Genomic DNA, 24,611 nt, shown 5'->3' on the forward strand with positions numbered 1-24,611 from the left:
TGAAACACAATTATACTTTATTTATTTGAAAGATAGGGTGAATCCATCACTGGTGACTGGAGCTCTGAGGCTACACTTTCTCCTCAGGGAGGTGGGCTGGAACGGGGTGAGCTGCATTTGGCAGGGGCTGTCGTGGTTTGAGATCTGGGTAGATGAGAATTTGAGTTTTTTAAGATTGTGGCACCTCTCACACCAATCCAGAATCCACCTGTGTGTTCTCTTCAGCTCTATGCCCCCCATCACGCCTATCTTCCTGGGGCATCCCCAATTTTTCTCTACAAACCTCTCACCTGCCTGGCTCCCCAGCTGGGCCTCAGGCCGGTCTCCCCAGAGTAGATGATCAGGATCATTGAGGAAACGCTGGCTGCGTTGGCAAGTTAGGCAAGTCTGTACTGTCCAGCGCTGTCCCCTGCAGCCTGGGTGAAAGTGGGGAGGAGGAGGGAAGTGCCGAGGTTTAGCAGAAGAAAAGGTCTCCTGCACCCAGTTTTGCCTCCACTGTTTCTCAGTAAGAATTCCAACACTCCCCAAGTTTGAATACAAATTTGAGGTTTCTTACCTCTGCTTAAAGTCTGTCAATTTCTTGGTATCCCTTAAGATAAAGTCCAAACTCCCTAACAAGCCTCTTCAAGATCTGCCCTGTTTCCTTCTTCAGCCTCATGTTTTGCCCTGGCCTACCTCAAACTCCAGGTTCCTGAAGTCTGGTCTCCTTGACAGCACCACAAGCTCTCCTGTCTCAGGGTCCTCATACAGGCCTAGAATTTCCATTTCTCACTCCTTTTGCTTATCATGAACCGCACCACTATTAGTATAAGTAATTTAGCATTTTACTTCCTCAAGTAAAGCATTTTTCTACACTATCTTGTTTCTTAGTCTGTCCTATCAGGCTATAATTTCAATGAGAATAATGGATCTTGTACAATACTTGACTCATCTTAGAAAAATATTTGTCGAATGAATGAACGAATGGTGATGTGAATTCTGTCCTCCACCATGCAAAATAACATCTATTAGTATGTATGGCTGGGTTACGTCTTATGGCAACATCATTTCCCTACTGGCTTTCCTTAGTTGGTCCAAGTGAAGTTAGCAATTCAACCCAGAGTTGGAAAAAGCCGGCTGCTGTAGATCCCACGCCAGACGCCGGTCTAAAGCGAGGAAGGGGGTCTCCTCCCCAGCCCACTGGTGCTCCTCAATCACCCCCACATCATCAGGAGCACTCACGTCTCTGGCGCTGGGTGCAGGTGAGGCCCGGGATGAGGAGGGAAGAGCAGCCACGACAGAGGGTCCTCTTCACCGAGGGGTCCCTGCGGACGGAAGGGGATGGTGGTCCGAGCGCCCGCGCTCCCTCTCCCAATGCTTCCCACCCGCCGCCAGGTTCCCTGAGCGTCTCACCGCCGCAAGACCAGCCGCTTTGCGATGGTCCTCTCCGTGTGGCAGTAAAACCTCGCCAGCGCCTGGTTCGTGGGGTCCTGCGCAAGGACACAGTGGGCGGCCTGGGGGAAGGAAACCATTGCTTCGTGGCCGGCCACATCCGGCCGCCTCCCCGTACGCCCCCCGACACCGACTCACCTGGTACAGGAAGCTGAGCCTCTGAAAGGCCTCGCGGTCCTTCACCGGCCCAGCCATCTGCGCCGCGCGAGTGCCTCACACACGACAGTCCGCAGGTCCCGCCCCTCCGATAGCCCCGCCTCAGGCGCCCGCGCACGGCCTCCTGGGAAGTGTAGTTCCTGGGCCCGCGAGCCTCTCTCCGCGATCCTTACTCCGGCACTACCCTGCGGCCTCAGGGACCCCAGTTATTTGTAAACCCACACCCACCCCTGCAACCCAAGTCCAGGGTCCCTTTCTGAGTTTTGGCTACCTTCTAGTCTTCCTCAAGCCCATGATCAGTTATACTAGGTAGGAAAGTCTAGTGAACAGGAGATGATCTTAAACTGCAAAACATTTTTAGGACATAAGACTGCTCTCTTTATGCAGATAGGTTGGGGAGATGCTTATGTGCAATTTATACCCAGCTAGAACTTCTGCCCTACGCTCCTGAAGCCAAAGGCAGATGCTGAAAGATCTAAGATCTACAGACTGAAGGAACAGAAGTTATACATTCAAAAAAAGCACTGGTACCAGTGGGAGTGAAATTGGAAAGGATCATGAGGGTGGTCAAAGGAAGGAAGCACAGCTTATTCCCATTCTTTTCCACTTACCAAAAAAAAAAAACCCAAAACCCCACTTCCTATTATGCAGTGCTGGACACACAGTAGGTGATCCTAGCTAACTTCTAGTCTTAGGTACTGGAGCACAGAAACTTTTGACATCTCCTGCCCCTGAAACTCACCCCTCCCTCACCTCCCCTATTCCAATCATATACTTCACATCCCTTACTCTGACCTGTCTCCCATTTGTCCTGTTTGACATCCTGTGTTTACTTCTGCCTCATAGTTAATGACCACCAGTTCCTGAAGTCAGAAGTAGAGGGATGTGAGCTGGAGGGGCAGAACATGAATGAACCTTGAGAGAGGGAGAGGGCAGCATTAAGGAGAGAATAAGGCCTCTCTCCCTTCTCAAACCCCATCAGGCCAGGCAGGGAACCAGGCCTCCAGCTCAGAAGAAATGGCCAAAACCTCCTCTGGGATTAATTTCACAAGGATCCCTAAATTCAAATGAGGAGTATGTTTAAAATGTAGACATCCAGGCCCACCCCAGACCTTGATTAATCACTGAGGGCGAACCCCAGGATCATGCATTCTTAACACCAGTGATTCTTACACATCAACACAAGGCCATCGTCAAATTACCACACAACACAGAGATCACTTCAGTGGATCCTTTGTTCCATATTGTTTTACCAACCAAAGCATCTTGCCACAAAGAACCACAGTCAAGGCACAAAGGTAAGAGGAGAGTCTGGACAAAGTCCTGTTGAGGTGGTAGGAGGAATTGAAACACCCTCAATAAACTGCGGTTTCTCGTCCCAATCTTCTGTGAACCCCTGATCACCCAAATAGCAGATATTCCAAATCATTTTAGTTCGGTTTGGCATGCATAGCTTTAACCTTTTTTGACAACATATGTACCCTACAAGTTGTTTATTTTGGCCTAATGTTAAAATGATTTACATTCTCTGATAGGGGAAATGGCAAAAGGTGAAGGATGGCAACAAATAAGCAAAAGACTGGCTCCTGTGAACACTAGTTCCAGGCCATATGCACACAGGCTAAAGGAAGTTGCCTATCTTGCCCTTCCCTCCACACACCCTCTCTTCTACCCTGTCCTCAGGGTGAGGAAGACTCTACTTCCTTTCTCCCTTTTTGGCTTGGAGACCTTAGCCAAGGAACAAGGCTGACAACTTGGGAGCAGCTACTTAGTAACATTCTTTAAGGCCAGGGCTTTGGATAGAAAAACCTTTCTCTTTCCTCTAATACCTGACTGTCCTTTCCAGGTTCCCTTGGGAAAGCAGTGAAAGGGCAGATGTGTCTTAAGGGGTCTCTGGTACCTCATCTCTGCAGGAGAAAGGTGACTGACCGACATCTTGGAGACAACCAACTCAAAGGAGGCAGGCACTAAGCCAGCTTTGCTGAAGGCTGAGGCAGGGACCTGAGCTCTCCTCTCCTTTCTTCTCACCCTTTCCTCCCCACATTCCTACCTCTGGCCAATCCTACTCATAATGGCAACTTACTCTGGGAATGGAAGACCAAAGAAACCCCTTTCCCCTTCATTAGTCACTAGGAATCTGTTCCTTTAGCCCCTTTCCCGACTTTCTTTCTAATCTTGATGCTCAATCTCTGCCCTCAAAAAAAAAAAAAAAAAAACAACTCCTTAACTTCTAGACCCATAAGAGCAACTATCATTCATCTTTATTTTAGTCTAGAGGTACACAGACCCCTTTGATCCTCCTCAAGAAATAAGACCATTCTGGGCCAAAGAACCCCCTAAAAGGATGTACAGGGGTTTCTGTTTCCTCTTCTGGTTTTGAGCAAGTCAGACCCTCCCACAGACTTTCTGTTTCCGGAAAAGCCTCTCCTTCCTTCCCAACCTATCCATGTGCAATAGGAAAACCTGATGGACTTCAGGGGAGACAACCCCTGGGAACTAGCTCCCCACCCTGACAGAAGGGAGTCACAGCTGTGCTCTCATCCCAGACCAGTCCTATCTACTCCTCCATATAAACCATTCTAGAAACCAAGATGCCTCTCCTAGACAGTGCAGGACTGGAACCAGGCAGACACGAAGACGTTCCAGCAGGTCACAGGAAGGAAGGCCCATAGCTCTTGACCCTGACTCACCCCAATTATTCCCACATCCCTACCTGTCACTCCCAATCTGTTGGGGGCCTGATGGTAAGTGGTGCAGCATTCTTCCGACCAGCCCGGATGCCTGGATAGAAGAGGGGCCAAAGTTTCTCAGTAAAAGTATCAGTAAAAGTGTAGATATGAGAGCGGTCTGTGACATTGTAAAAAGACAGTGTGCCGGCCTCATAGTCTAGGAATATGCCCACCCGCTTGGGTTTCACCTTGATGTGCAAAGGGGTAAAAGGCGTGGTGGTGGCTGCATATTTGTCCCCATTCCACAGCCGCACCCGCCAGTAGCCAGTCTCAGGGAGTGGAGTCAGCTCGCCCTTTCGGCTCACGGAGTCCCGGCACACGCCCACTGCCCAGTGGGTCTTATCACCCACCTCCACCTCCCAGTAGTGTCGGCCTGAGGTGAAGCCCTCAGTAGCCAGGACACAAGGGTAGAAGGTGAACCGCCGTGGTGTGTCAGGGAGATCCCGGAGTCTTGTCTCCACAAACTTGACGCTCTTACGATCTTCTGACAGGACTAGGTTAGGGTGAGCAGTCTCTGGGTCCAGGGTCACATCCGCTGGCGGGAGAAGCCAGAGTGGGGAGCTAGATGAGGATGGGAATAGCTAAATGCCCCTGCCTCACTCTTCCAGCCTGCCTTTACACAGCCTGCTTACTTAACGGTCCCCAGAACACCGTGGTTTGGTTAACTTTCTCAATCCATGGTCTCACCTAAGGGAGAGGAGGGAGCAATGGCTTCCCTTCTCACCCTGGCCCTAAAGTAAACAGCTAATGATCTCTTGATTCTGCAAGGGCTGATGGTTTAGGCTCCTGCCTGATCCCTTCTCCACCACCCTGTGACATCATCTCACTATGTGAAGAAGCACAAGTCACAGTCTAAGGGCCAGAAAGAACAGAAAATGTTAAGAAGGATACACACAGCAAGACAGCATTATGGTCTAGGGATAGGGTGACTATGTATCTGAAACAGTCCTGGTTCACGACTATTTTCTCTGAGTAAATATTAATGATACTCCCTTTCACTCTCAAGTGGGGGGAGACAAGTTTAGGCATATTATTTAACCTCTCTGGGTGCCTATTTAGAAAAGTGTGGACCTAAGAGTAGATGACTCCTAAGCTCTGTTACTCACAGTGAAACTGAAAGCCAGGTAAAGGGATAGGCACAAAAAGTGACAGATGGGGGATAAGTTAAGCCCAGATAATGTGGGATCTAAAGACTTTCTTCTCTGCTGATTCCCTCTGCTAGTTTACTTTTGGGAACAACTCACCAATTAGCTGTTTAAGGATTTTCCTTAGGGCAAAGTACTGTCGGGGGAAATTGCTGAAGTTCTTTTCCAGCTCTATAGACACTGAAGTCACCTCCATGGTCTTCACCTTCTCACATCTAGGAGGGATAGGGAGATAGGGGAAGAAAGGGCAGGGTCAGGGGCAGCTCCAGCTGAGTGAGTATGCAGATATTCTCTTTAGGGAGAAACTAAAATTCTCCATCCTCCCACTTTCTCCCTCCTCTCTGAAGACAAGTACTCACTTACTGCTTTCTTTTGCCAATCTATGGAGAGCCACATGGCTCCCTGGACAGAGCCTTATTTTAAGAATGAGTCTCAGAACTTTCTGGGGGTGTGACTATATTTCATGCAAGTAGTAATCACTCTCCCCACTCTCCCAACCCCTTCCTTTGTCTGTCTTGTTTGGACACATTTCCACCCACAGGCACAGGGAGAATCTGGTTCTACATTACCTTGGTATCTTCCTTACCAGGTTAGTCCTGATGCTCAAAGGGGAAAAGGTAATGGACTATTACTCCCAATGATTTGCTCTCTAACTGGCTTCAGGGATGCAATGAATCTTCTCCCACATCCTACCCAGACACTGCGTGACTTTCCTATCCTCCCCTAACTCCTTACTGTACTCCTGGTCTCTAAGCTAAGACCTAACTCACTCAAAGAGATGCAAGAATCACTTACTTTTCCAGGGTACTTTTGACATCCTAGAGGGAAGGAGAAAAGAAAGCAATATTGGTCCTGGTAGTCAAGGGTCCTACAGGCAAAAGGTTCCCCCCTCCCCAAAGTCCTAGATCTATACAATAGGAATAGGGCAAACTAAGGGTCACAATGCAAGGGGAAGAGCTCCAGAGGGATCTGAGTACATCTCTCGACCTGATCCCTATTTTCAACTTTTGGTTAGCATGAAGCTTGGTAATTTTTATCACTTCCAAATGGTTTCTTGTGTCTTTGTCTTGCTCCTTAAGGACACTGGGAGCTCAGTGCAAAGGACATTTGCATTGTCTACTCTTTACTCTGTCCCCCAAGTACCAACCACACACCTGTCTCCTTGAGGATCAGTATAGACTGGTGGCATAGGAATGAATCACACTTTCCTGTTGTTGTTTGTTATCCCTGTCTGGTACTGGTTAATAAATATTAATAACTGTGTGCCAATCCTGATTTGTGAATACTTGGGGTCCAGAAGACAAAGAAGAGAAATCTCTGCCCCCCAAGGATTTCCCAGTTTAATGTGGAAGGCAGAACACACATACATGAAGGGACACAAGAATAAGTACCAAGCAATACATAACATGCAGATAAATGTACAACGAAGCCTCACTGATTCAAATGTTGGTAATCTGATCTCTAAAATAAGAGACATATTTCCTACAGCTTTGCTAACACCATTCATCTGCTTAAAAGAACAAATTATTTCAAACATTTTAGAGGCATTATTTACATATCAAAAGTAATATATTATTTATACATAATTTCAAGTGTCCTTCAAACTAGGTTTGTATTTTTTTTAGCAGTAGGTAAATCAAGTTCCAGGACCTAAAAGTAATGGCAACTACATTTACATAATTTTTAATGTATAGTTTTTTTCACTAATTCAGACTCAATTTCCCTCCTTTCAAAGGGAATTCTTTTCCTTTGGTACAAATTAAGCACATAATTGTTCACAAGACATAAGAACACAGAAATGATTAGAAGGGGATGGGAGAAATCAGAGAAGCCTTTCTATAGAAAAAGATCCTTTGAGTATGTCTGGAATAAAGAACTGGTTAGAGAAGCAGAGCAGAAGAGTGAGCATCCCAGGTTGACAGAATGGCCTGTGCAAAGCTATACTGCACTTGACCTGAGGGGCTATGCAGGGGCAAAGGTCGAACCTTAAGCATCTCGAAGCCTGACTGTAAGCACTTGCCCTCCACCTCAGCAGCCAAGTGGGCCAGGTCCCGGCGCTTGTCTCCAAGATGAGCAGCATTTTCTCGGAGGCGCTGTAGAATGTCTTGTTCCTCCTCCTCCAGTCGTGAAAGCAACATCTGCTGCTCTTCATCCAGCCGCCTATGAAGCTCTTCAAATTCCTTTAAGATCTGCTGCCGGCGACACTCCACTAGTCTCTGAGAAAAGAGGGAAGGTGTTATATTTAGCAGGGCCAGCGGGGCCTTTTCCTACCCACCATGTGTATGAATTAACACAGACTTCCAGTGTCAATGGAAATAGCTTAACAGGATACTCATGTTTCTCTCCATTGAAATTTCCTTCTGTAAGTAATGGCTCCTTCCCCAATGTCACCCTTACTGATTACTCGGGAATGAAGACCACTGGGGAATTTAAAAAAAATCAGTGTTTAAAAAAATTTTAATTTTATTAACTTCTAAAAAAAGCTGTACTTCTATGGTTTAGTGAAAAAAAAACAAGATATAAGAACTCAATAATATAATGACACCTACTATTATGGATACAAGATATATCTGCTATTCCCAACTCTAAAGTTCTAGCTAATGCAATTTATCAAGAAAAGGAAAGAAATAAGTACTGGAGAATTAGAGATGAGATGGTGATCATTTGTATATTACCAGACATCTACCCTCTAAAAACCAGAGAACCAACTGGAAAACTATCAGAATCAGCAAGATTTTAGTAATGGGTTGTTACAAAATACATACAGTTGACTGTTGAACAATACAGGTTTGAACTGTGAGGGTCCATTTATACATGGATTTTTTTTCCATAAATAGGGTATAGTACCATAAAGGTATTTTCTTTTCCTTATGCTTTTCTTAGTAACATTTCCTTTTCTCCAGTTTTTATTGTGAGAATACAGTATATAATACAAATAACATATAAAATAGGTGTTAATACTGTTTATGTCATCACTAATGCTTCTGGTCAACAGTAAGGTATTAAGAGTTAAGTTTTTCAACGACATAGATGGAACTAGAGGGTATTATGCTAAGTGAAATAAGTCAGTCAGAGAAAGACAAATATCATGAGATTTCATTCATATGTGAAATTTAAGAAACAAATCAGAGAAGCATAGGGGAAGGGAAGGAAAAATAAAATAAGACAAAATCAGAGAGGGAGACAAACCATAAGAGACTCTTAATCATAGGAAACAAACTGAAGGTTGCTGGAGGGGAGGTGGGTGGGGGGGATGATGTAACTGCGTGATGGGCATTAAGGAGAGCATGTGATGTAATGAGTGTTGGGTGTTATATTCAACTGATGAATCACTAAATTCTACCTCTGAAACTAATAAAAAAAAGAGTTAAGTTTTTGGGGAGTTGAAAGTTATATGTAGATTTTCCATTGCACTGCTAACCTTGTTCAAGGGTCAACTGTATATAGATTTCAGGGAAGAACCTGTTAAATAGTTTCAAGTCACTTCAGAGAGCTGACAGTTCCCATCCCAGGAATAGGTTCCAAAAGTTTGTGAATTAATTGTTGAAATTTGAAATATCTTTTCTCTCAGCTACCACACAGAATTAAACCTCTAACCTTCTGAAATTTGATAATATAGTACTAAAACACCAGCCATAATACTTTCTGAAAGGTATCACCTAGCATTTCCTTCCTTTTGTACCTCCACTGCAACAAATGATCTGCCCAGATGGAGTCTCCCAAGTGTCACGTGACTGATGGGGAAAAGTAAACCCAAGAGGGAAGTAAAAGAGAAGCAGAGACAGGGAATCTGGAAGTAAAAAGTAGATAGGGACTGAAAGGCAGGGCTGAGGGTGAATAGAGAGGGGCTGCAAAGCCAGTGTGGGCCTTCGAAGCCTGGTGTTTCTGGATTTCAAGCTAGTTCTCAGCAGAGGCTGGCTAGCTCCAGTTCTGGAGCTGCTGCTGCTTCCCATTCCACTGCTGCCTTCTCAGGTGCACACTGGAACAAAATATATTCTTACAGCATTTACCCTGTGAAAATTACAAAAGGAAACCTCACTAAAATGGAGTCAGGACGCCAGCAGGGGGAGCACTCACACCCTACCGCTGGTCAATCGTAAACCCAATTGGAAGAGATGTACCTTGTAAGTCCATACTATCTTAACCACCCCAACGGGAGGAAGGAAGGTTTCTTTTTGCAGGGCAACAAGCCCAGCCAGTGACAAACTGTCACAACCCAGCCAATGAAAAGTCACTGTACTCTGAACTCTCAGGTCACTTCAAGGACTTTTCATTTATAAGAGCCCCTCCCAACTACCTCCTTTCCTCTTTAGAAGAGTGGTCCTCTCCTTTGTTCTCTACACTTGCCTATGGATTTGCCTTAGCTTGCTTGTCCTGAATTGCAATTCTCTGCTATTCCTGAATAAACTCATTTATGCTGGTAAAGTAACTGAATTTTATTTAACCCCTAAGTAAAGTACAACTTTTTTCCTTGTGTGTGTGCACACACACGTGTGTGTTGGTGTATGTCGGAGAGGTGATGTATAGGTAGAATTTAGGATTCATAACTGTGGTAAATAGGAAGCAAAAGGGCTGTCTTTTATATAATCCCATAATCCCTTCTCTTTTTTTTTCACTCTATATATGTAGGGCAGTGGTTCTTAATGAGGTTCTTACTTCCCACTAGGGATATTTTGGAAACGAGGGGCATTTTTTTGTTTGCCATAACTGGGGGTACTCTAGTAAGGCTGCTAGCACTCCAATATGTGAGATGACTCTGCAACATGCACTGTCCTGCACCATTTTCTATGTTCTGCTGTATATTTAAAAACATAGGCCTGGAATTGAATGTCATTTTATACATAGTAATTTAAACAGAGTTAATCCGTACCCAGTTTTAATATACCTGAATTTTTCAGAAATGGCTGAATAAAACTAAGATTTTTTTTCTTAGAACTTTACCAAAAGTTACTTATCATTTTGAAAAATTATGTCACCAAGAGCTAAGCTCCTTGTGGTGCTTGTCAACATTACTATGCAATTATTTCAGTCTGAATTTGTATTTGCTGCATTGTTGATGATGTCACATATAGGTACAAGGATAAAACTACATTGTGGTGTCTTTCAGGGTAGTTGTGCCCAAATATTTACATATCAGATTTTATATAAATCACTTTCCTTTATGTCGTGTGTGTGTGTGTGTATTTGGGCATAAGTCTCTTTTTAAAATTATGCAGATAAGTTATTTTATCTATAATTTTCCCTTCAGCATGGTTAATTACTAATTATGTTTAAAAGGGGCACTGGGTCTGATTTTGGAAGTAGGGATGAGGGAGAGGTAGGAAGGAGAATTTAAATGGTCACAAAAGGAATGTTGGTGGTAGTTTCAGAGACCACTGAATTTTTAAAAACACCACAGATCTGTTCAAGCATTTAGAAGGTTTTAAAAAATTTTTATTCCCCTCTTTATCCTTTACCTTTAAGAAGGTGATCAACAGGAACAGGAAAGTTAATGACTGGGAATAAGCTTCGTTTTCACATATTTTAAGTTTCTCAGGAGCCCTCCAAAAGAACAAAGAACTTTTTTTTAAAGTTCACCTTTGCAATCAAAATTAGTTATAATTTTAAAAAACTCAAATGCTCGCTTTATTCAAATATATAAAGGACTAAGGTAGTACTTAGTAATACTTAATAATACTTGCTTTCTATCAAAATGTTGTCATTGTTAAAAAATTAGTGTTTCTACTATTTTCAAACTTGTGTTTAATTTCTGGTGATCCCTAAATCTCAACTCCAAAAATTCATTATTTCTTCTGGAAGCTTTTAATGAGGTCAAATTTCTATGTTGTCTTCTTATGAATTTGCAACTGTGCTTTTTGTGCCAAGTCATTATCTATTTTCTCCACTTGACTGTAAGCTCAAGTAGGACAGGGACTGTGTTTTTGCTCATCATTGTTCCCCAGTGTCAGAATTTGGCCTATACTGGAAGTTTAATACATACTTATGGATTCATGCAGAGCTAGTACCCCTGATTTTGCTACATATTGGCTGTGTGATCTTGGACTAGATACTTATTCAAGTTTTGTTTCCTCCTGTGATAACTGAGGGTAATAATACCCACTTTTACAAAGGTATCTAAGTTCATCTTTGCAAAAGATGACCTCCAGGACTCCCTTTCCTTTGTCTTATAGCTCCTCTAGGTCCCACATGTTCATTGGCCTGAACTCTTAGAACTCTAACCTGGGCAGAACCTTAAAACCTAATGCAACCCTGTAAGTTTGGAATGTCATGGCACCCAATGAATTCATACACGGGACTCAATAAATACTTAGTTATTATTGCCACTATTAAAAATTGTTCACTGTCCAGTAAAATAAGACAGATACCAAAATATCATTCTACAAATATGGTAATGCTATGAAAGAGAAGCAAAATTATATGCAAATTAAGAAAGTTAATTTCTGAAGGGTCAAGGAAGGCTGCATAGGAAGTGGCTTTTATCCTGCATGAAGGATAGATAGGATCCTATAGATGTAGGATGGAGAGAGCAACAGTCTAGGAGAACCAACATCATCTAGCATACCTGAACTTACTTAAGAGAATGTGGTCCTAAAGTCACTGGGCAGTTCTGGGAGCTCTTTTGTTAGCTTCTTCCTTCTTTCTCCCCAGTGAACCTTCCAAATTCTTCTCTCCTCAATCTCTCTAAGAAACTCCTATTCCTGCTCTCTCCCTGCTTTACAAGAAAAAAAGGAGACCAATGGGCATGAACTCCCTCAACTTGCCACACGTAAGATGCCCTGTCTGTCCTTCCTTCACTTCCTACATCCTTCTCTTCAAAACTTAAATCATGACAAATAATTTAAGTACAACGTATAATGACAAAGAAGCCTAATAAAATACCATTGTTTTTGAGAGAACAGCATTTTTCGAATGAATCAGAACTGGTGGATTAAAGAATGTGTGGTTAATGTGTGGTTAACTGCCTGCAGAGCAGCCCAAATGGAATCGTCTGCCTTTACCTTGAGCTCTCCAGGCTTCTTCTCCTCAGAGGACTTGCAGCGGGTGATCTCCTGCAGCTTCTGCTCCAGGGGCTCCAGGCACTTCTGCAATTTTTCCTGAGGGTGGGAAGTGGGAGAGGTAGCATTTGGGGTTGGCTGGTACATCCTACATTCAGAGGTTAACCCATTTACTTTAAACCATTATTTGCTTCCTATCCATCTCATCACCTCTTGATCCCACTCCCTTCCTTGCCTGTCATTTGGGGTGTCAATTTCTGGTCCTTCCTCCTGCCGCCAGCCTGTCCCCATCATCTTCCTTGCTCTCCAAACTTTCCTCTCACTGAATCTCACAGTTGTCCAGCTGTGTCCTTCCCCAGTCCTATCATTTTCTTACTCAAGTGACTGCCTATTATGGTCAAAGTGACTTTCTGTACTCTGATGTCCTTCTTTACACTTGTCCTCCCATCCAACTCAAACCACCTACAAATATAATAAAGTCTTTATTACTTATACTGTAAACAACTTTAAATCTTGTGTCCAAGATTTTATTAACATAATTAAACAAAATACTTGATCAGTGCTAAGATATTAAAATCTTTAGTTCCTATTACTCGAACATTTACCCTGTGTCCCAACAGTAATTAAATCCGATGCCACATTATCTATTATCTAGGCAGATACAAATGGCAGACAAGTTCAGCTTAGTCTGGTGGGGATCAGTCTAAACTAATGTTATGTATTCCCAATACCGATGGGAAAATAAGGAACATTCTGAGCAGGCGGACAGATTGAAGAAATCAGACCACTTTTCAGTTCCTCCTAAGTTTGACCATCTCCAAGTGGTTTCATTCATTTATAAAAAATGATACATTATAAGACCACACAAACCAATATTCACCCATGAGACTCAAATGATGTTAGGAAAAGTCAGAAAGCAATTTTGAGGCACTCCTCAAAACTGCTCTTCTTCATGCTTGAGGATAACTGATCAGATGTACTGTGTGCCCTCTGTGTATATAGCTCTGAGGTGACTAGAGAGTAAGGACCAGGTACAGTCGCCCTCAGCTTAGGATCCTCTACCCAGGGAGTCTCCCATCCTCTGTGCTCCTCTCTCTTGCCCCACCTTGGCATCATGTGTCTGGTTCCCCACCTTGTACTCCTGTGTGGCATCATCCAGTGGCACGACGGTGTGGGCCCGGTGGGTGTGGGAAATTGCACATATCAAACATACAGCCTCCTGGTCCTCATAGCAAAAGAGGCTGAGGGCCTCATGGTGCTGGGGACAGAGGCTTTCATCTCGGATCTTCCGCTTAACAGCCTGGAGCTGCTTGGCAATTTCCACCATACTGCCTAGTTGTCGATTAGGTCGGAGACTGCGGTAGCGGGATGTTTTTCGACAGACAGGACAAGGGAAGTCCCTCTCTAGGTCCTCCCACCAACGGGTGATGCAAGCTTTGCAGAAGTTGTGTCCACACTCAATGATGACAGGCTCCTTCAGATACTCCAGGCACACAGAGCAACTCGCCTCCACCTGTAAGTTCTCCAGCGCTGCAGCTGTGGAGGCTGCAGAGGCCCCAGCATCTAACAGACTTGTCTCTGCCATTATTTAACTTAGGGATGGAAAGGGAGCAGAGAGAGAAAAATATTAGTTGGAGGTTTAATTTCTTTGTACCCCTGGCCTGACATTTACTCCCATGATAAGTCCTAACTCCAGTTAGCCCTATTTTGGTATTTTACATCTTCTCTTCCACTAGATTCAACTTTTTTTTTTTTTTAAAGTAGGCTCCATGCCCAGTGTGGAGCCCAAAACAGGGCCTGAACTCAGGACCCTGAGATTGAGACCTGAACCAAGGTCAAGAGTTGGACGCCTAACCCACTGAGCCATCCAGGTCCCCCTCAACCTCTTTTATGTTTCTGTTTCCAAAACCTGTGACTCCCAGCCATCAATCTATTTTTTTTTTCCTCCTCAGCACACTGACACCCAACCACCAATCTTTGTCTTTACCTCTGCTTTCTCTTTAGAGGCTTCCTTCAATGCTAGTCCAGCATACTTCTCCTAATCCAGACCTATCCCATATGTATCTTAAAAACAGACCAATGTATCCCTAGTTTGACATATCTTTCTAATAGATAAGAAAGGAGCTTGGCAAACTGAAAAGTGCCATAAAAGTCAAAATATTAATTAAGATTTCTTAAGTATATTTTAAAGTTTAATATTACAGAAAAATTTTTATTACAATAGCTCTTTGAAGCATAAGCTTCTCTGCCACTGTTCTGTTGCTCTTTCAAAGGGTAAGAAAAGGAATAAGTTAGGCGAGAGTAAACAAGCTCTTCTTTTCAGGAAAATTTGAAATTATTCTTTCTTTCATCAGACTAGTCTAGAGGAAGTGTGCCTTCTTGGAATGAAATGACTCACACAACATCCCATTTCTTTGTGTGCATTTGGACATTTGGAACTGCTGAAAAGTGATAAATATTTGGCAACTACACTAAAGTTTATTAGTATATACTTCTCGAAAAATATACGCTTTTTGAAAAGAGGGCTGACAAGTCTTTTCTAAATATTCAGCAGTGACTGGCGTCTTTTGAAAGAGCTACTGAAAACTAATTCCTTGGAGGTACTGTGCCTCCAACTAATAGGTGCTGGAGTGGTTGGGAATTAGAGAAGAAAAAGTAAAGAGTCAATCAAAGTCTCTCTCAAGTGAAGGCTCAAAATACTGGAAATGCATCAAAGGGATTTATAAAGCAGAAGGCTGGTCCCCCACTCCTTCCTTAAAAATCACCACTTTTATCCATGAAATAGTTGATTTCTCTATCCACCCTCCTTCCCCTCCACACCAAGGGACCCAACAGAAGAAAGGAAATTTAGTAGGTCTAAGTGCTAAGAGAGAAGTGGCCATGTCATGAGTTGGGTTAACAATGATTATTGTATATACTGATGGCACACATGAAAAGTGTTTTAATTTGGAGTAGGAGCTGATAATTTATTTGGACCTGAATTCTTCCCTCAACCAGGAGAGAAGTTCAGTCAGATGATTCTTCTTCACCGAAGGGAAACCAACTTTGACTAGTGAACCTGCCCCTTTCTTCTAGAAATAAGGTGGCCTTCTCACCTGGGGTGAGTTGAACTGTACGCAGATTTAGGGACCAGGATGGATCTAGACTGGCAAAGAAGTGGTGTGAAAGAGAAATGGGGAAAAGGTTAGGGAAGCAGAGAGAGGACTTTACAGCCATAGTGAGGCCTCGGGTGCCTCTGGGTTGGTCATTTCTTTCCCTCTATTCCTCGTGTCTCAGTAGAAGGGCAAACTTCAGGGACGTCCTCATTTTGTTTCTACCACTGTCCGGGGTCCCACCTTGCGACCCTCTCCTGAGCGTCGTCCACAACTCAGTCCCACCCTCGTCTCCATCTTCTCTCGCCAGATCTGGCGTAAGGGGATTGGAGACGGGGAGAGGAAACGTCGTGGTTGACAGGGAGGGAGGAATGCGTGTCCAGGTGAGGAGAAGGTGTGACGTGAAGGTGGGATGCCCGCCGCTATGACGCAGCCGAGGCCCGCGGTGACGGCGTCAGAGTTTCACCCGGGGAGGCGAGCGGCAGCGGGACGGGGGAACGGCGGGGTAGCCAAGCAACGCCGGACGCGCTGACGTCGCCGGGGCGGCAAAACGTCCGCCCGGGCCTGAGGCGGGCGGAGGCAGCTGTGGTTACGTGCGGGGGGCCGGTGACGCAGTCGCGGGGCGCTGGGACGCGGCGTGCGGAGCCGGCCGGCAGGGGCAGGCCCCAGGGCCCGGGCGCGGCGGCGGGACAGCACCTACCTTCCCGGCTTCAGGTCCGGGAGTGCGGGGCGCGGAGCCGCCGGAGCGCTGCCTCCCTCCTTCCTCCTCCCCCCGCCCCCGCCCCGCAGCGCGACACACAATACTCGCCGGAAGCGGAAGCCGCGCTGAGAAGCTCGTGTCAGTGGAAACCCGGGTGTCGGCTCGCTGCCGCGGGAAGGCCTAGCGGTGCTTGCGGGAGGAGAAGGAGGGGGGCCAGAGGTGAGAACCAGCTGGAGGAGTCAAGAGCGAGAAGGGACCGGGAGGGGCAGGTGTCTGAAATGTGGTCGTCCAGGTGACCGGAGGAATCCTCTGGAGAAAGAGGGCCGCGCATGCGCCTGGTTGAGCGCTGAAGCCCCATTGCCCGCAGGGCGCCGATGGGCGCCAGGGACGGTGGCTGCTCCGCCAGGCAACGGGGCCCGGCCGTGGCCACGCTTGCTGGTCCCGGGTGGGGCCGGGAGCCGCTGGGGCAGGGCAAGGGCGGTTGTGGACTTCGAGCTACACTTATCCTCTCTTCAGGCCAGTCCAGAGAGAAGGTGGCGAGCTGAGGCGGCCAGTTACGTGGCGGACCTGCGGGTCTCAGCTGGCACGTCACTTCCGACTGGTTGAGTTTTAGCCTTTTAACATTCCAGGATTAGGTAAGTTCTCCCTGCCGTGGGCTTCAGATGCTCCTCGCCCTACCCTCGCCAAGCGGGCTTAGACATTGTTTATCTTCCCCGGTGGAGTGGAAGTCCTGCCATTCTGTTGGCGCACCTTTTTATCCTCAACTCCTCACTCGGCCCCCACCGCAGGCAAGCTGTTAAAGTGGGTGCTAGCTAACGCCCATTATTCCCACTTTGGGGGCTGTGACTTGAGATTGTCCCAAAGAGCAGATGATGCTTGTGTGGGGACTCAGACTTTTGCCTGCTTTCCTCTTCTGCTACTGGAAGTTTTGCAGGTCTGTGACTTTGGAGGAAGAGCCTGCTGAAAGAAGTGTGTTGAAATAGGGAGGTGGTGCTGAATAGAGGTGATGGAGCTGGGGAGGACCTAGTGCAGGGTAGAGGTGTGATGAGACTGGGGAGGAGTTAGTGCTAGGAGTGTCTGATACTGTTCATGGAAAAGGCAGCTTGTCCCACACCTTCTCTCCCGCAACACTTGGCATGCGGAATGAAAGACATGGGCAAATTTTGGTGTACCCATTTCTAGGAGGAAATGGCCTAATGGCCCATCTTGTTCCTGTGTAAGTTGTGATGTTGTTTATAAACACAGTGCAGTATTTAACCTTTCATCCTAGGAGCCAGAAACTATTTACTTGCAGAAAATACCAAATGTGTGAGGTACAGGGATTTAGGATCAGGTATACTGATATAATTGGTCTCCTTGCCCCCTTTTTTTTTTTCCTGGTGGCCAATGATTTGAAGAGGATTAAACTTGGGAAAATTACGTTGTTTTTTTTTTTCCTCATTGTTCTTTGACTGTTAGGAATTTTAGCAGTGGTAAAATTTAGTTGACAAAACGCCTCAATTTTTTTTTTTTAAAGATTTTATATATTTGAGAGAGCACGTGTGAGAGAGGGAGAGATCGGGAGCAGGGCAGAGTGAGAGGGAGAAGCAGACTCCCAGCTGAGCAGGGAGCCCGATGAGGGACTCGATCCCAGGACCCCAGGATCATGACCCCAGCGGAAGGCAGAAGTCTAACCACCTGAGCCACCCAGGTGCCCAAAACACCCCAGTTCTAAGATAGGGTAGTTTGAAAGCCACTAACTGGGGGGTCAACCACTTTAGCTTTGCTTTGGCGGGACGGTGGTGATGGTGAGGTTTGGTTCTGGTTTTGATTTGTTCATTTGTAACTTTTAAGGTGTTGCTAGCATTCCATTCTGGCTTTCTGTTTGTAGGTGACCATTCTGAGGAGGAAGTGTGTTTCAAAGGTCTGTTAAGAATGTTTTTTTGCTTGGAGACTGATTATTAACAAGATTTTATGCTGAATATGGAAGGAAAGGTGAGAGAATGTTTAGATAAAAATATAAAATTATGTAGGTAATGTACTATGATATAGAACAGGGGTTGGCAAACCTTTCCTGTAAAGAACCAGGTAAGCTTTATTTTCTGCTTTGAGGCTCATACTCTTCCTCTGTATTTGTATTGTGAAAACAGTGTTAGACAATACATAAATGAGAATTTTGTTCCAATAAAATTTTTTGTATGGACACTGAAATTTGAATTTTATATGTCATAAAATATTTATTTTTCTTTTGATTTAACCCCCAATCATTTAAAAATGTAAAAACCATTCTTAGACCGACCCCTGACATAGAACAATAGTGAAGTACCCAGGATGTTTTAAGAGAGAGTAATTGGGAACAAGGGTGAACCAAATGCTGTGATATCTTATTTCCATCTGTCTATATAATAATACACAAAATAATAAAGGAAATCTTAAATCTTAACCCACATTTGTTATTATGAGTTGTGAAACTTGGTAAGTTGAGATTTATGAATGTAGTAGGATACAAATATGTTCTCTAAACAAAGTGTATTCCTTGTTCAGAATTGAAAGGGATTGTAGTTCAGGAGATGTGGAATAATGCTGAGTTGTAATGTTGATTTATTTATATATAAGGGATTTCCACCACGGGAGTATGCAAAAATGCATTACAGTAATGAGATGAAGGAGAATTAAAGATAAAAACATATATAAATTGTAATATATTTTTTAAAATTTATACTTAAATTCAACTTAATTAACATACAGTGTATTATTAGTTTCAGGGGTAGAATTTTGGTGATTCATCAGTTGCATGTAAGACCCAGTGCTCATTACATCAAGTGTCCTCCTTAATGCCTACCACCCAGTTACCCTATTCCCTGCCTAATTCCCCTCCAGCAACCCTCAGTTTGTTCCCTGTAGTTAAGAGTCTCTTATGGTTTGCCTTCCTCTGTATCTTATTTTTTCTTCCCTTCCCCTATGTTCATCTGTTTGTTTAGAAAATTCCACATAGGAATGAAATCATGTGGTATTTGTCTTTCTCTGATTGACTTGTTTGGCATAGCATAATACCATCTAGTTCACTTTGTTGCAAATGGCAAGATTTCGTTCTTTCTGATGGCAGAGTAATATTCCATTCTGTATATATACCACATCTTTTTTTTCCCCTCTATAAGTGGAAAGCCAAATTGGGCTTTTTTTTTTTTTAAAGACCTTTATTTTTGTGAGAAAGAGAGTGAGCATGCCAGTGCGTGCATGGAGGGGGAGGGGCAGAGGGAGAAGCAGATTCCTGCGGAGTGGGAGCCTGATTCAGAGAGAGCACGAGCAGGGGCAGCAGCAGAGGAAGAGGGAGAAGCAGACTTCCCACCGAGCAGGGAGTCTGATGCAGGACTTGATCCCAGGACCCTGGAATCATGACCTGAGCTGAAGGCAGATGCTTAACCGACTGAGCTACCTAGGCACCCTGGGTTTTTTTTTTTTTTTAAATTTAAAATCAATTTAATTAACATATGGTGTGTTACTAGTTTCAGAGGTAGAATTTAGTGATTCATCAGTTGCATATAACACATAGAACACCCAGTGCTCATTATATCAAGAGTCCTCCCTGATGCCCATTACCCAGTTACCCCATGCCCTCACCCACCTCCCCTCCAGCAACCCTCAGTTTGTGTCCTATGATTAAGAGTCTCTTATGGTTTGTCTCCCGCTCTCATTTTGTGAAATCATATGATATTTGTCTTTCACTGACTGACTTATTTTGCTTAGAATACCCTCTAGTACTCGGGCGCCTGGGTGGCTCAGTCAGTTAAGCAGATGCCTTTGGCTTGGGTCATGATCCCAGGGTGTTGGGATCGACCCCGCATTAGACTCCCTGCTCGGTGGGAAGTCTGCTTCTCCCTCTCCCTCTGCTGCTCCCCCTGCTTGTACTCTCGCTCGCACTCTCTGTCTCTCAAATGATTCCAAAAGAAGAAAGAAAGAAAAACATATATATATATATACACTAAAAATAAAATGAAAGGAAACCAAAAATAAGAAACATATGTAACATATATAAGTAAAAATTTATTTATTTATTTATTTATTTTTTTAAAAGATTTTATTTATTTACTTGAGAGAGAGAGAGAGAGAGAGAGCAGGGTCAGAGGGAGAAGCAGACTCCCCGCTGAGCAGGGAGTCTGATGTGGGACTCGATCCTGGGACTCCAGGATCATGACCTGAGCTGAAGGCAGTCGCTTAACCAACTGAGCCACCCAGGCGCCCTATATAAGTAAAAATTTAAAAAAAATTAGAAAGAATTGACAAGTTAAGAAAATAGCTGGAAAAAAAAAAAACAGAGAGACTACAGAGTAATAAAAAAACCCACAAATGCTATATACTGTTTTTCCCAAGAGCTGAAGTTTTGCTGTTCTCTATGATCTATTTGGTGTTAGCTGGTTGTTCCTGCTGGTCTTCTAGGGGAAGGGCCTATGTCCTTGCCCTGGTGAAATTTTGCCCCCCCTTGCCAGGGGCCCCGGGCTCAGTGTAAACAGCTCTGGATTGCACTGTATGGCACTGTTTTGCTCCCTGAAGGCTTTCAGCACCACTTGGGGGGATGAAAGATGGCAGTGCCCCGATCTCTAGCCCCAGAGCTGAAAGTTTGCACCCCCACTCTTCAGTGAGCCTTTACAGAAAAGCAGTCAATCACTCTGGTCTCCCTGATTTCTGTCCTGTGTTCACACAGCCTTTGACTGAGCGTTTTTATCTCAGGCACATGACCGAGTTTCCAGTCTCCTAACTTTATGGACTCCTGTGGTGTGGACTCATGCCATTCCTCCTGGGTGAGAGAGGGGGATCTTGCCAGACTACTGCCTTTAACAAAGCCCCTGTTTGGAGAGTGGTTGCGTAATCGTGCAGCAGTTCACGGTTTATGGCAGCATGGAGCAGGAAGCTGGCATATAGACTCGCTGTTTTAGCCAGCTTCCCTGCTCCGATGCTTGGAAACTGTGCTGCACTTAGGCACCCCTGGCTTTTTCTGACACCTGGTATCCTGCCACCACGTTGTCCCACTTGGAATCCACCCCGCTTCGCCACCTGAACAACTTTAAGCCAGGATCACCTCCAAGTGTAGCAGACTTCTAAAACTTATGATTTTGCACTCTGCTGCTTATAGTACTTTCTGGTAGACACCTTAAACTCCCTCCTCTTCCTGGTTTATCTCCCACTATATCACTCTGGATTCACTTCTTTGCACTTCCTACCTTGCAAAAAGTGGTTTCTTTTTCTGTTTGTAGAATTACAGTAATTCTTTTCTCAGATCTCCAATTGATTTCATAGGTATTCAGAATGATATGATAACTATATAGCTGAATTCTAGGGACCAGACAAAATTAGGATCCCCTACTCCTCCACCGTCTTAAATCCTGCTGACCCATTTATTTTTTAGTAGGATGCTGTTTATCATCCATGTATTTGTGGTCCTTCCAAATTTTTTCTTGTGATTGAGTTCAAGTTTTAAAGCATTGTGGTCTGAAAATATGCATGGTATAATCTTTTTTTTTTTTAAGTAAAGATTTTATTTATTTGAGAGAGAGAGAATGAGAGATAGCACAAGAGGGAAGAGGGTCAGAGGGAGAAGCAGACTCCCCACTGAGCAGGGAGCCCAATGTGGGACTCGATCCCGGGACTCCAGGATCATGACCTGAGCCAAAGGTAGTTGCTTAACCAACTGAGCCACCCAGGCGCCCCGTATAATCTTTTTTTTTTAATTTAAATTCAATTTGCCAACTTATAGTACATCACTAGTCTTTGATATAATGTTCAATGATTCATTAGTTGCGATAATCTTAGAAGAATGTGTATTCTGTTGCTTTAGGATGAAATACTCTGAATGGGGCGCCTGGGTGGCTCAGTCATTAAGCGTCTGCCTTTGGCTCAGGTCATGATCCCAGGGTCCTGGGATCGAGCCTCGCATTGGGCTCCCTGCTCCGCGGGAAGCCTGCTTCTCCCTCTCCCACCCCCCCTGCTTGTGTTCCCTCTCTCGCTGTGTCTCTGTCAAATAAATAAATAAAATCTTAAAAAAAAATAAAGTCCCCTACTATTACTGTATTAGTATCAATGTGTTTCTTTAAGTTTGTTATTAATTGGTTTGTATATTTGGGTGCCCCAAGTTGGCATAAATATTTACAATTGTTAGATCTTTTTGTTGGATAGACCCCTTTATTATGATAGTGTCCTTCTTCATCTCTTCTTACAGTCTTTGGTTTAAAACCTAGTTTGTCTGATACAAGTATCAGCTGCCCCTTCCTTCCATTCCTCATCTGGGACCCCGTTATACGAATATTATTTTGCTTTATGGAATTGCTGAGTTCTCTAAATCTCCCTTTGTGATCTAATAGTTTCCTTTCTCTCTTTTCAGCTTTTTTATTTTTCATCATTTTATCATCTATATCACTGATTTGCTCTTCTGTTTCATTCATCTTTTTTTTATAGCCTGCACTTGAGACTGCATCTCTGTAATAGCATTTTTAATTTTGGCCTGACTAGATTTTAGTTCTTTTATTTTTACAGTATGGGATTTTCTGGTGTCTTCTATGCTTTTTTCAAGCCCAGCTAGTATCTTTATAATCATTGTTTTAAACTCTAGTTCAGACATTTTACTTCTATCTGTATCGATTAAATCCCTGACAGTGAGTACTACCTCCTATTCTTTCTTTTGGGGTGAATTTTTCCATCTTGCCATTTTGTCTAGAAAAGAAAAAGAAGAAAGAAAGAGAAAAAACAGTAAGAAGAACAACGACAATGGAAAAAACCAAAACAAAACCCAAAACCAAACCGAAATGAATGAAAAACCAACAAAAAACAAAGCAAAACACAAAACTAGATCCTGGGTGTGTTTTGTTCTGCTTGTTAAAAGAAACGAGATTCCAAGATAAGAAAGTAGAACAACTTGGGGCGCCTGGGTGGCTCAGTTGGTTAAGCGACTGCCTTCGGCTCAGGTCATGATCCTGGAGTCCCGGGATCGAGTCCCACATCGGGCTCCCTGCTCAGCAGGGGTTCTGCTTCTCCCTCTGACCCTCTTCCCTCTCGTGCTGTCTCTCATTCTCTCTCTCTCTCTCAAATAAATAAATAAAATAAAATCTTTAAAAAAATAAAAAATGTAGAAAGAACAACTTGCATATACATAAAAATGAAGTAAAATAAAATTCAATAAAAGGAAACAAAAACTAAAAAATAATATATATAATTTGTATATAAAAATAGAAGTTTAGGGCACTTGGGTGGCCTCAGATGGTTAAGCATCTGCCTTCAGCTCAGGTCATGATTCGAGGGTCCTGGGATCGAGTCCCACATCGGGCTCCCTGCTCAGCGGGGAGCCTGCTTCTCCCTCTTCCACCCCACCCCCGGGCTTGTGCTCGCTCGCTCGCTCTCTGTCAAATAAATAAATAAAATATTTAAAAAATAATTTAAAAAGAACAAAAAAGATTGAAAAAATAGGAACATAACTGAAAAAATAATACTGAAAGCCTAAGGGGTAGAGAAACAATGTTATACACTGTTTTCCCCAAGAGCTGAATCTTTGCAGCTTTTTGTGATCAATAATCTTGGTGCGAGCCAGTTGTGCTGTGCCGATTTTGAGATGTACTTGCCCTATTGCAAATGTGTTTCCTTTGCCAGGAGGCTGGGCTCCAGTCTAAGTGGCTCCAGATTCCACGAGGTGGCACTGTTTTGCTCCCTGAAGGCTTTCAGCACCCATACACAGGATGAAAATGGTGGTGCCCCTCTCTCTTAGCCCTGGAGCTGAAAGTTCGTGTCCCCCACTCTTCAGTGAGCCCTCACAGAAAAGCCGTCAAAAGCTCTTATCTCCCCGGTTTCCATCAGAACTCTGTTCACCCACCATGTGATGGAACATTTTTATCTCAGGCATGCTGTTTCAAGTCACTAAATTTTACAGACTCTTGCTGCACGGACCCGCACTGTTCCTCCCCGCAGAGGGAGGGGGGTCTTGCCGTGCTTCTGCTGCTTGCTGGGTCCCTGCGCAGAGAGTGGATGCATGACCGTACTGCAGTTCACAGTTTATGGCAACACAGAGCAGAAAACACACCTAGACTTGCTGTTTTTGGCCGGCTTCCCCACTCTTATTCCTGGGAACCTGCCACACTCAGGCACCCCCCGTTCTTCTTGTGACCCTCAGGGATCCTGAGACCACCCTGTCACACCTGGGGTTCTGTCCCACTTTGCCACCTGACCAGCTTTAAGTCAGGGACTTATGCCACTGTAGTTGACTTCTAAAAGTTCCAGTTTTGCACCCTGCTGCTTATAACACTTTGTGGTATCCTCCTAAAGCACATTCCCTCCTCTCTGCTGTATCCTCAGATATATCACTCCAGATTCAAGTGTCTGCACTTCCTACCTTTCAAAAAGTG

The 24,611-nt window shown here is 44.3% G+C and overlaps 3 protein-coding genes and 1 long non-coding RNA gene across 19 annotated transcripts in view; 1 reads left to right on the forward strand and 3 right to left on the reverse strand.

The window, feature by feature from the left end:
- RPP21 (ribonuclease P subunit p21) lies at nt 1-1,708 on the reverse strand. Of its 3 annotated transcripts, none has more exons than XM_025890997.2 (5): nt 1,570-1,708; nt 1,393-1,493; nt 1,222-1,304; nt 291-416; nt 1-144 (listed from the first exon to the last, which is right to left on the reverse strand). In XM_025890997.2, exons 1-5 carry the CDS (start codon nt 1,624-1,626, stop codon nt 71-73), a joined length of 441 nt encoding a protein of 146 aa, XP_025746782.1. In that variant the 5' UTR covers nt 1,627-1,708; the 3' UTR covers nt 1-70. The 3 variants fall into 3 exon arrangements, with proteins under 3 accessions (XP_025746782.1, XP_025746783.1, XP_025746784.1); XM_025890998.2 differs by having other exon boundaries at nt 284-416; XM_025890999.2 differs by having other exon boundaries at nt 1,393-1,469; nt 1,570-1,693.
- The window catches only part of LOC112838208 (HLA class I histocompatibility antigen, A alpha chain), a 37,574-nt gene that overhangs the window by 396 nt on the left and 12,567 nt on the right, over nt 1-24,611 (reverse strand). The window lies entirely within an intron of this gene.
- Nucleotides 1,674-16,358, reverse strand: TRIM39 (tripartite motif containing 39). Of its 10 annotated transcripts, none has more exons than XM_025890995.2 (9): nt 16,249-16,357; nt 13,589-14,048; nt 12,460-12,555; nt 7,447-7,677; nt 6,257-6,279; nt 5,561-5,676; nt 4,667-4,851; nt 4,301-4,368; nt 1,792-2,450 (listed from the first exon to the last, which is right to left on the reverse strand). In XM_025890995.2, the coding sequence occupies exons 2-9, from the start codon at nt 14,039-14,041 to the stop codon at nt 2,417-2,419; spliced, it is 1,206 nt and encodes a 401-aa protein (XP_025746780.1). In that variant the 5' UTR covers nt 14,042-14,048; nt 16,249-16,357; the 3' UTR covers nt 1,792-2,416. The 10 variants fall into 10 exon arrangements, with proteins under 10 accessions (XP_025746777.1, XP_025746780.1, XP_025746779.1 ...); XM_025890994.2 differs by having other exon boundaries at nt 1,792-2,477; XM_025890992.2 differs by lacking the exon at nt 1,792-2,450 and adding an exon at nt 1,674-1,779 and having other exon boundaries at nt 4,301-4,851; nt 16,249-16,358.
- Nucleotides 16,330-24,611, forward strand: part of LOC112838210 (uncharacterized) — a 13,496-nt gene continuing 5,214 nt past the window's right edge. For 3 of the 5 annotated variants that reach the window (XR_012373782.1, XR_003211927.2, XR_012373779.1), the window contains exons 1-2: nt 16,330-16,467; nt 16,765-16,883. This is a non-coding gene — a long non-coding RNA (uncharacterized lncRNA). Of the gene's footprint in view, nt 16,468-16,764; nt 16,884-18,118; nt 18,316-24,611 lie in introns of all 5 variants that reach the window. The other 2 variants (XR_012373780.1, XR_012373781.1) reach the window with 2 other exon arrangements.

This window comes from Callorhinus ursinus, unplaced genomic scaffold (genome assembly GCF_003265705.2).
Source record: "Callorhinus ursinus isolate GAN/ISIS: 27379988/994484 unplaced genomic scaffold, GSC_fseal_2.0 scaffold26, whole genome shotgun sequence".
NCBI classification, from domain to species: Eukaryota; Metazoa; Chordata; class Mammalia; order Carnivora; family Otariidae; genus Callorhinus; species Callorhinus ursinus.

What these genes read in the sequence shown, in the direction of transcription:
- RPP21 (XM_025890997.2), bottom strand. Translation starts at nt 1,626, where the DNA reads ATGGCTGGGCCGGTGAAGGACCGCGAGGCCTTTCAGAGGCTCAGCTTC. An exon ending in AAGCGGCTGGTCTTGCGGCG is followed by an intron (nt 1,305 to 1,392) that starts GTGAGACGCTCA and finishes TTCCGTCCGCAG; the next exon opens with GGACCCCTCGGTGAAGAGGA. An exon ending in CCAGCTGGGGAGCCAGGCAG is followed by an intron (nt 145 to 290) that starts GTGAGAGGTTTG and finishes TCATCTACCCAG; the next exon opens with ATCTCAAACCACGACAGCCC.
- TRIM39 (XM_025890992.2), bottom strand. Translation starts at nt 14,041, where the DNA reads ATGGCAGAGACAAGTCTGTTAGATGCTGGGGCCTCTGCAGCCTCCACA. An exon ending in AGAAGCCTGGAGAGCTCAAG is followed by an intron (nt 7,678 to 12,459) that starts GTAAAGGCAGAC and finishes CTCTTTTCTCAG; the next exon opens with AGACTAGTGGAGTGTCGCCG. An exon ending in CAGGCTTCGAGATGCTTAAG is followed by an intron (nt 6,280 to 7,446) that starts GTTCGACCTTTG and finishes CCTTCCCTCTAG; the next exon opens with GATGTCAAAAGTACCCTGGA.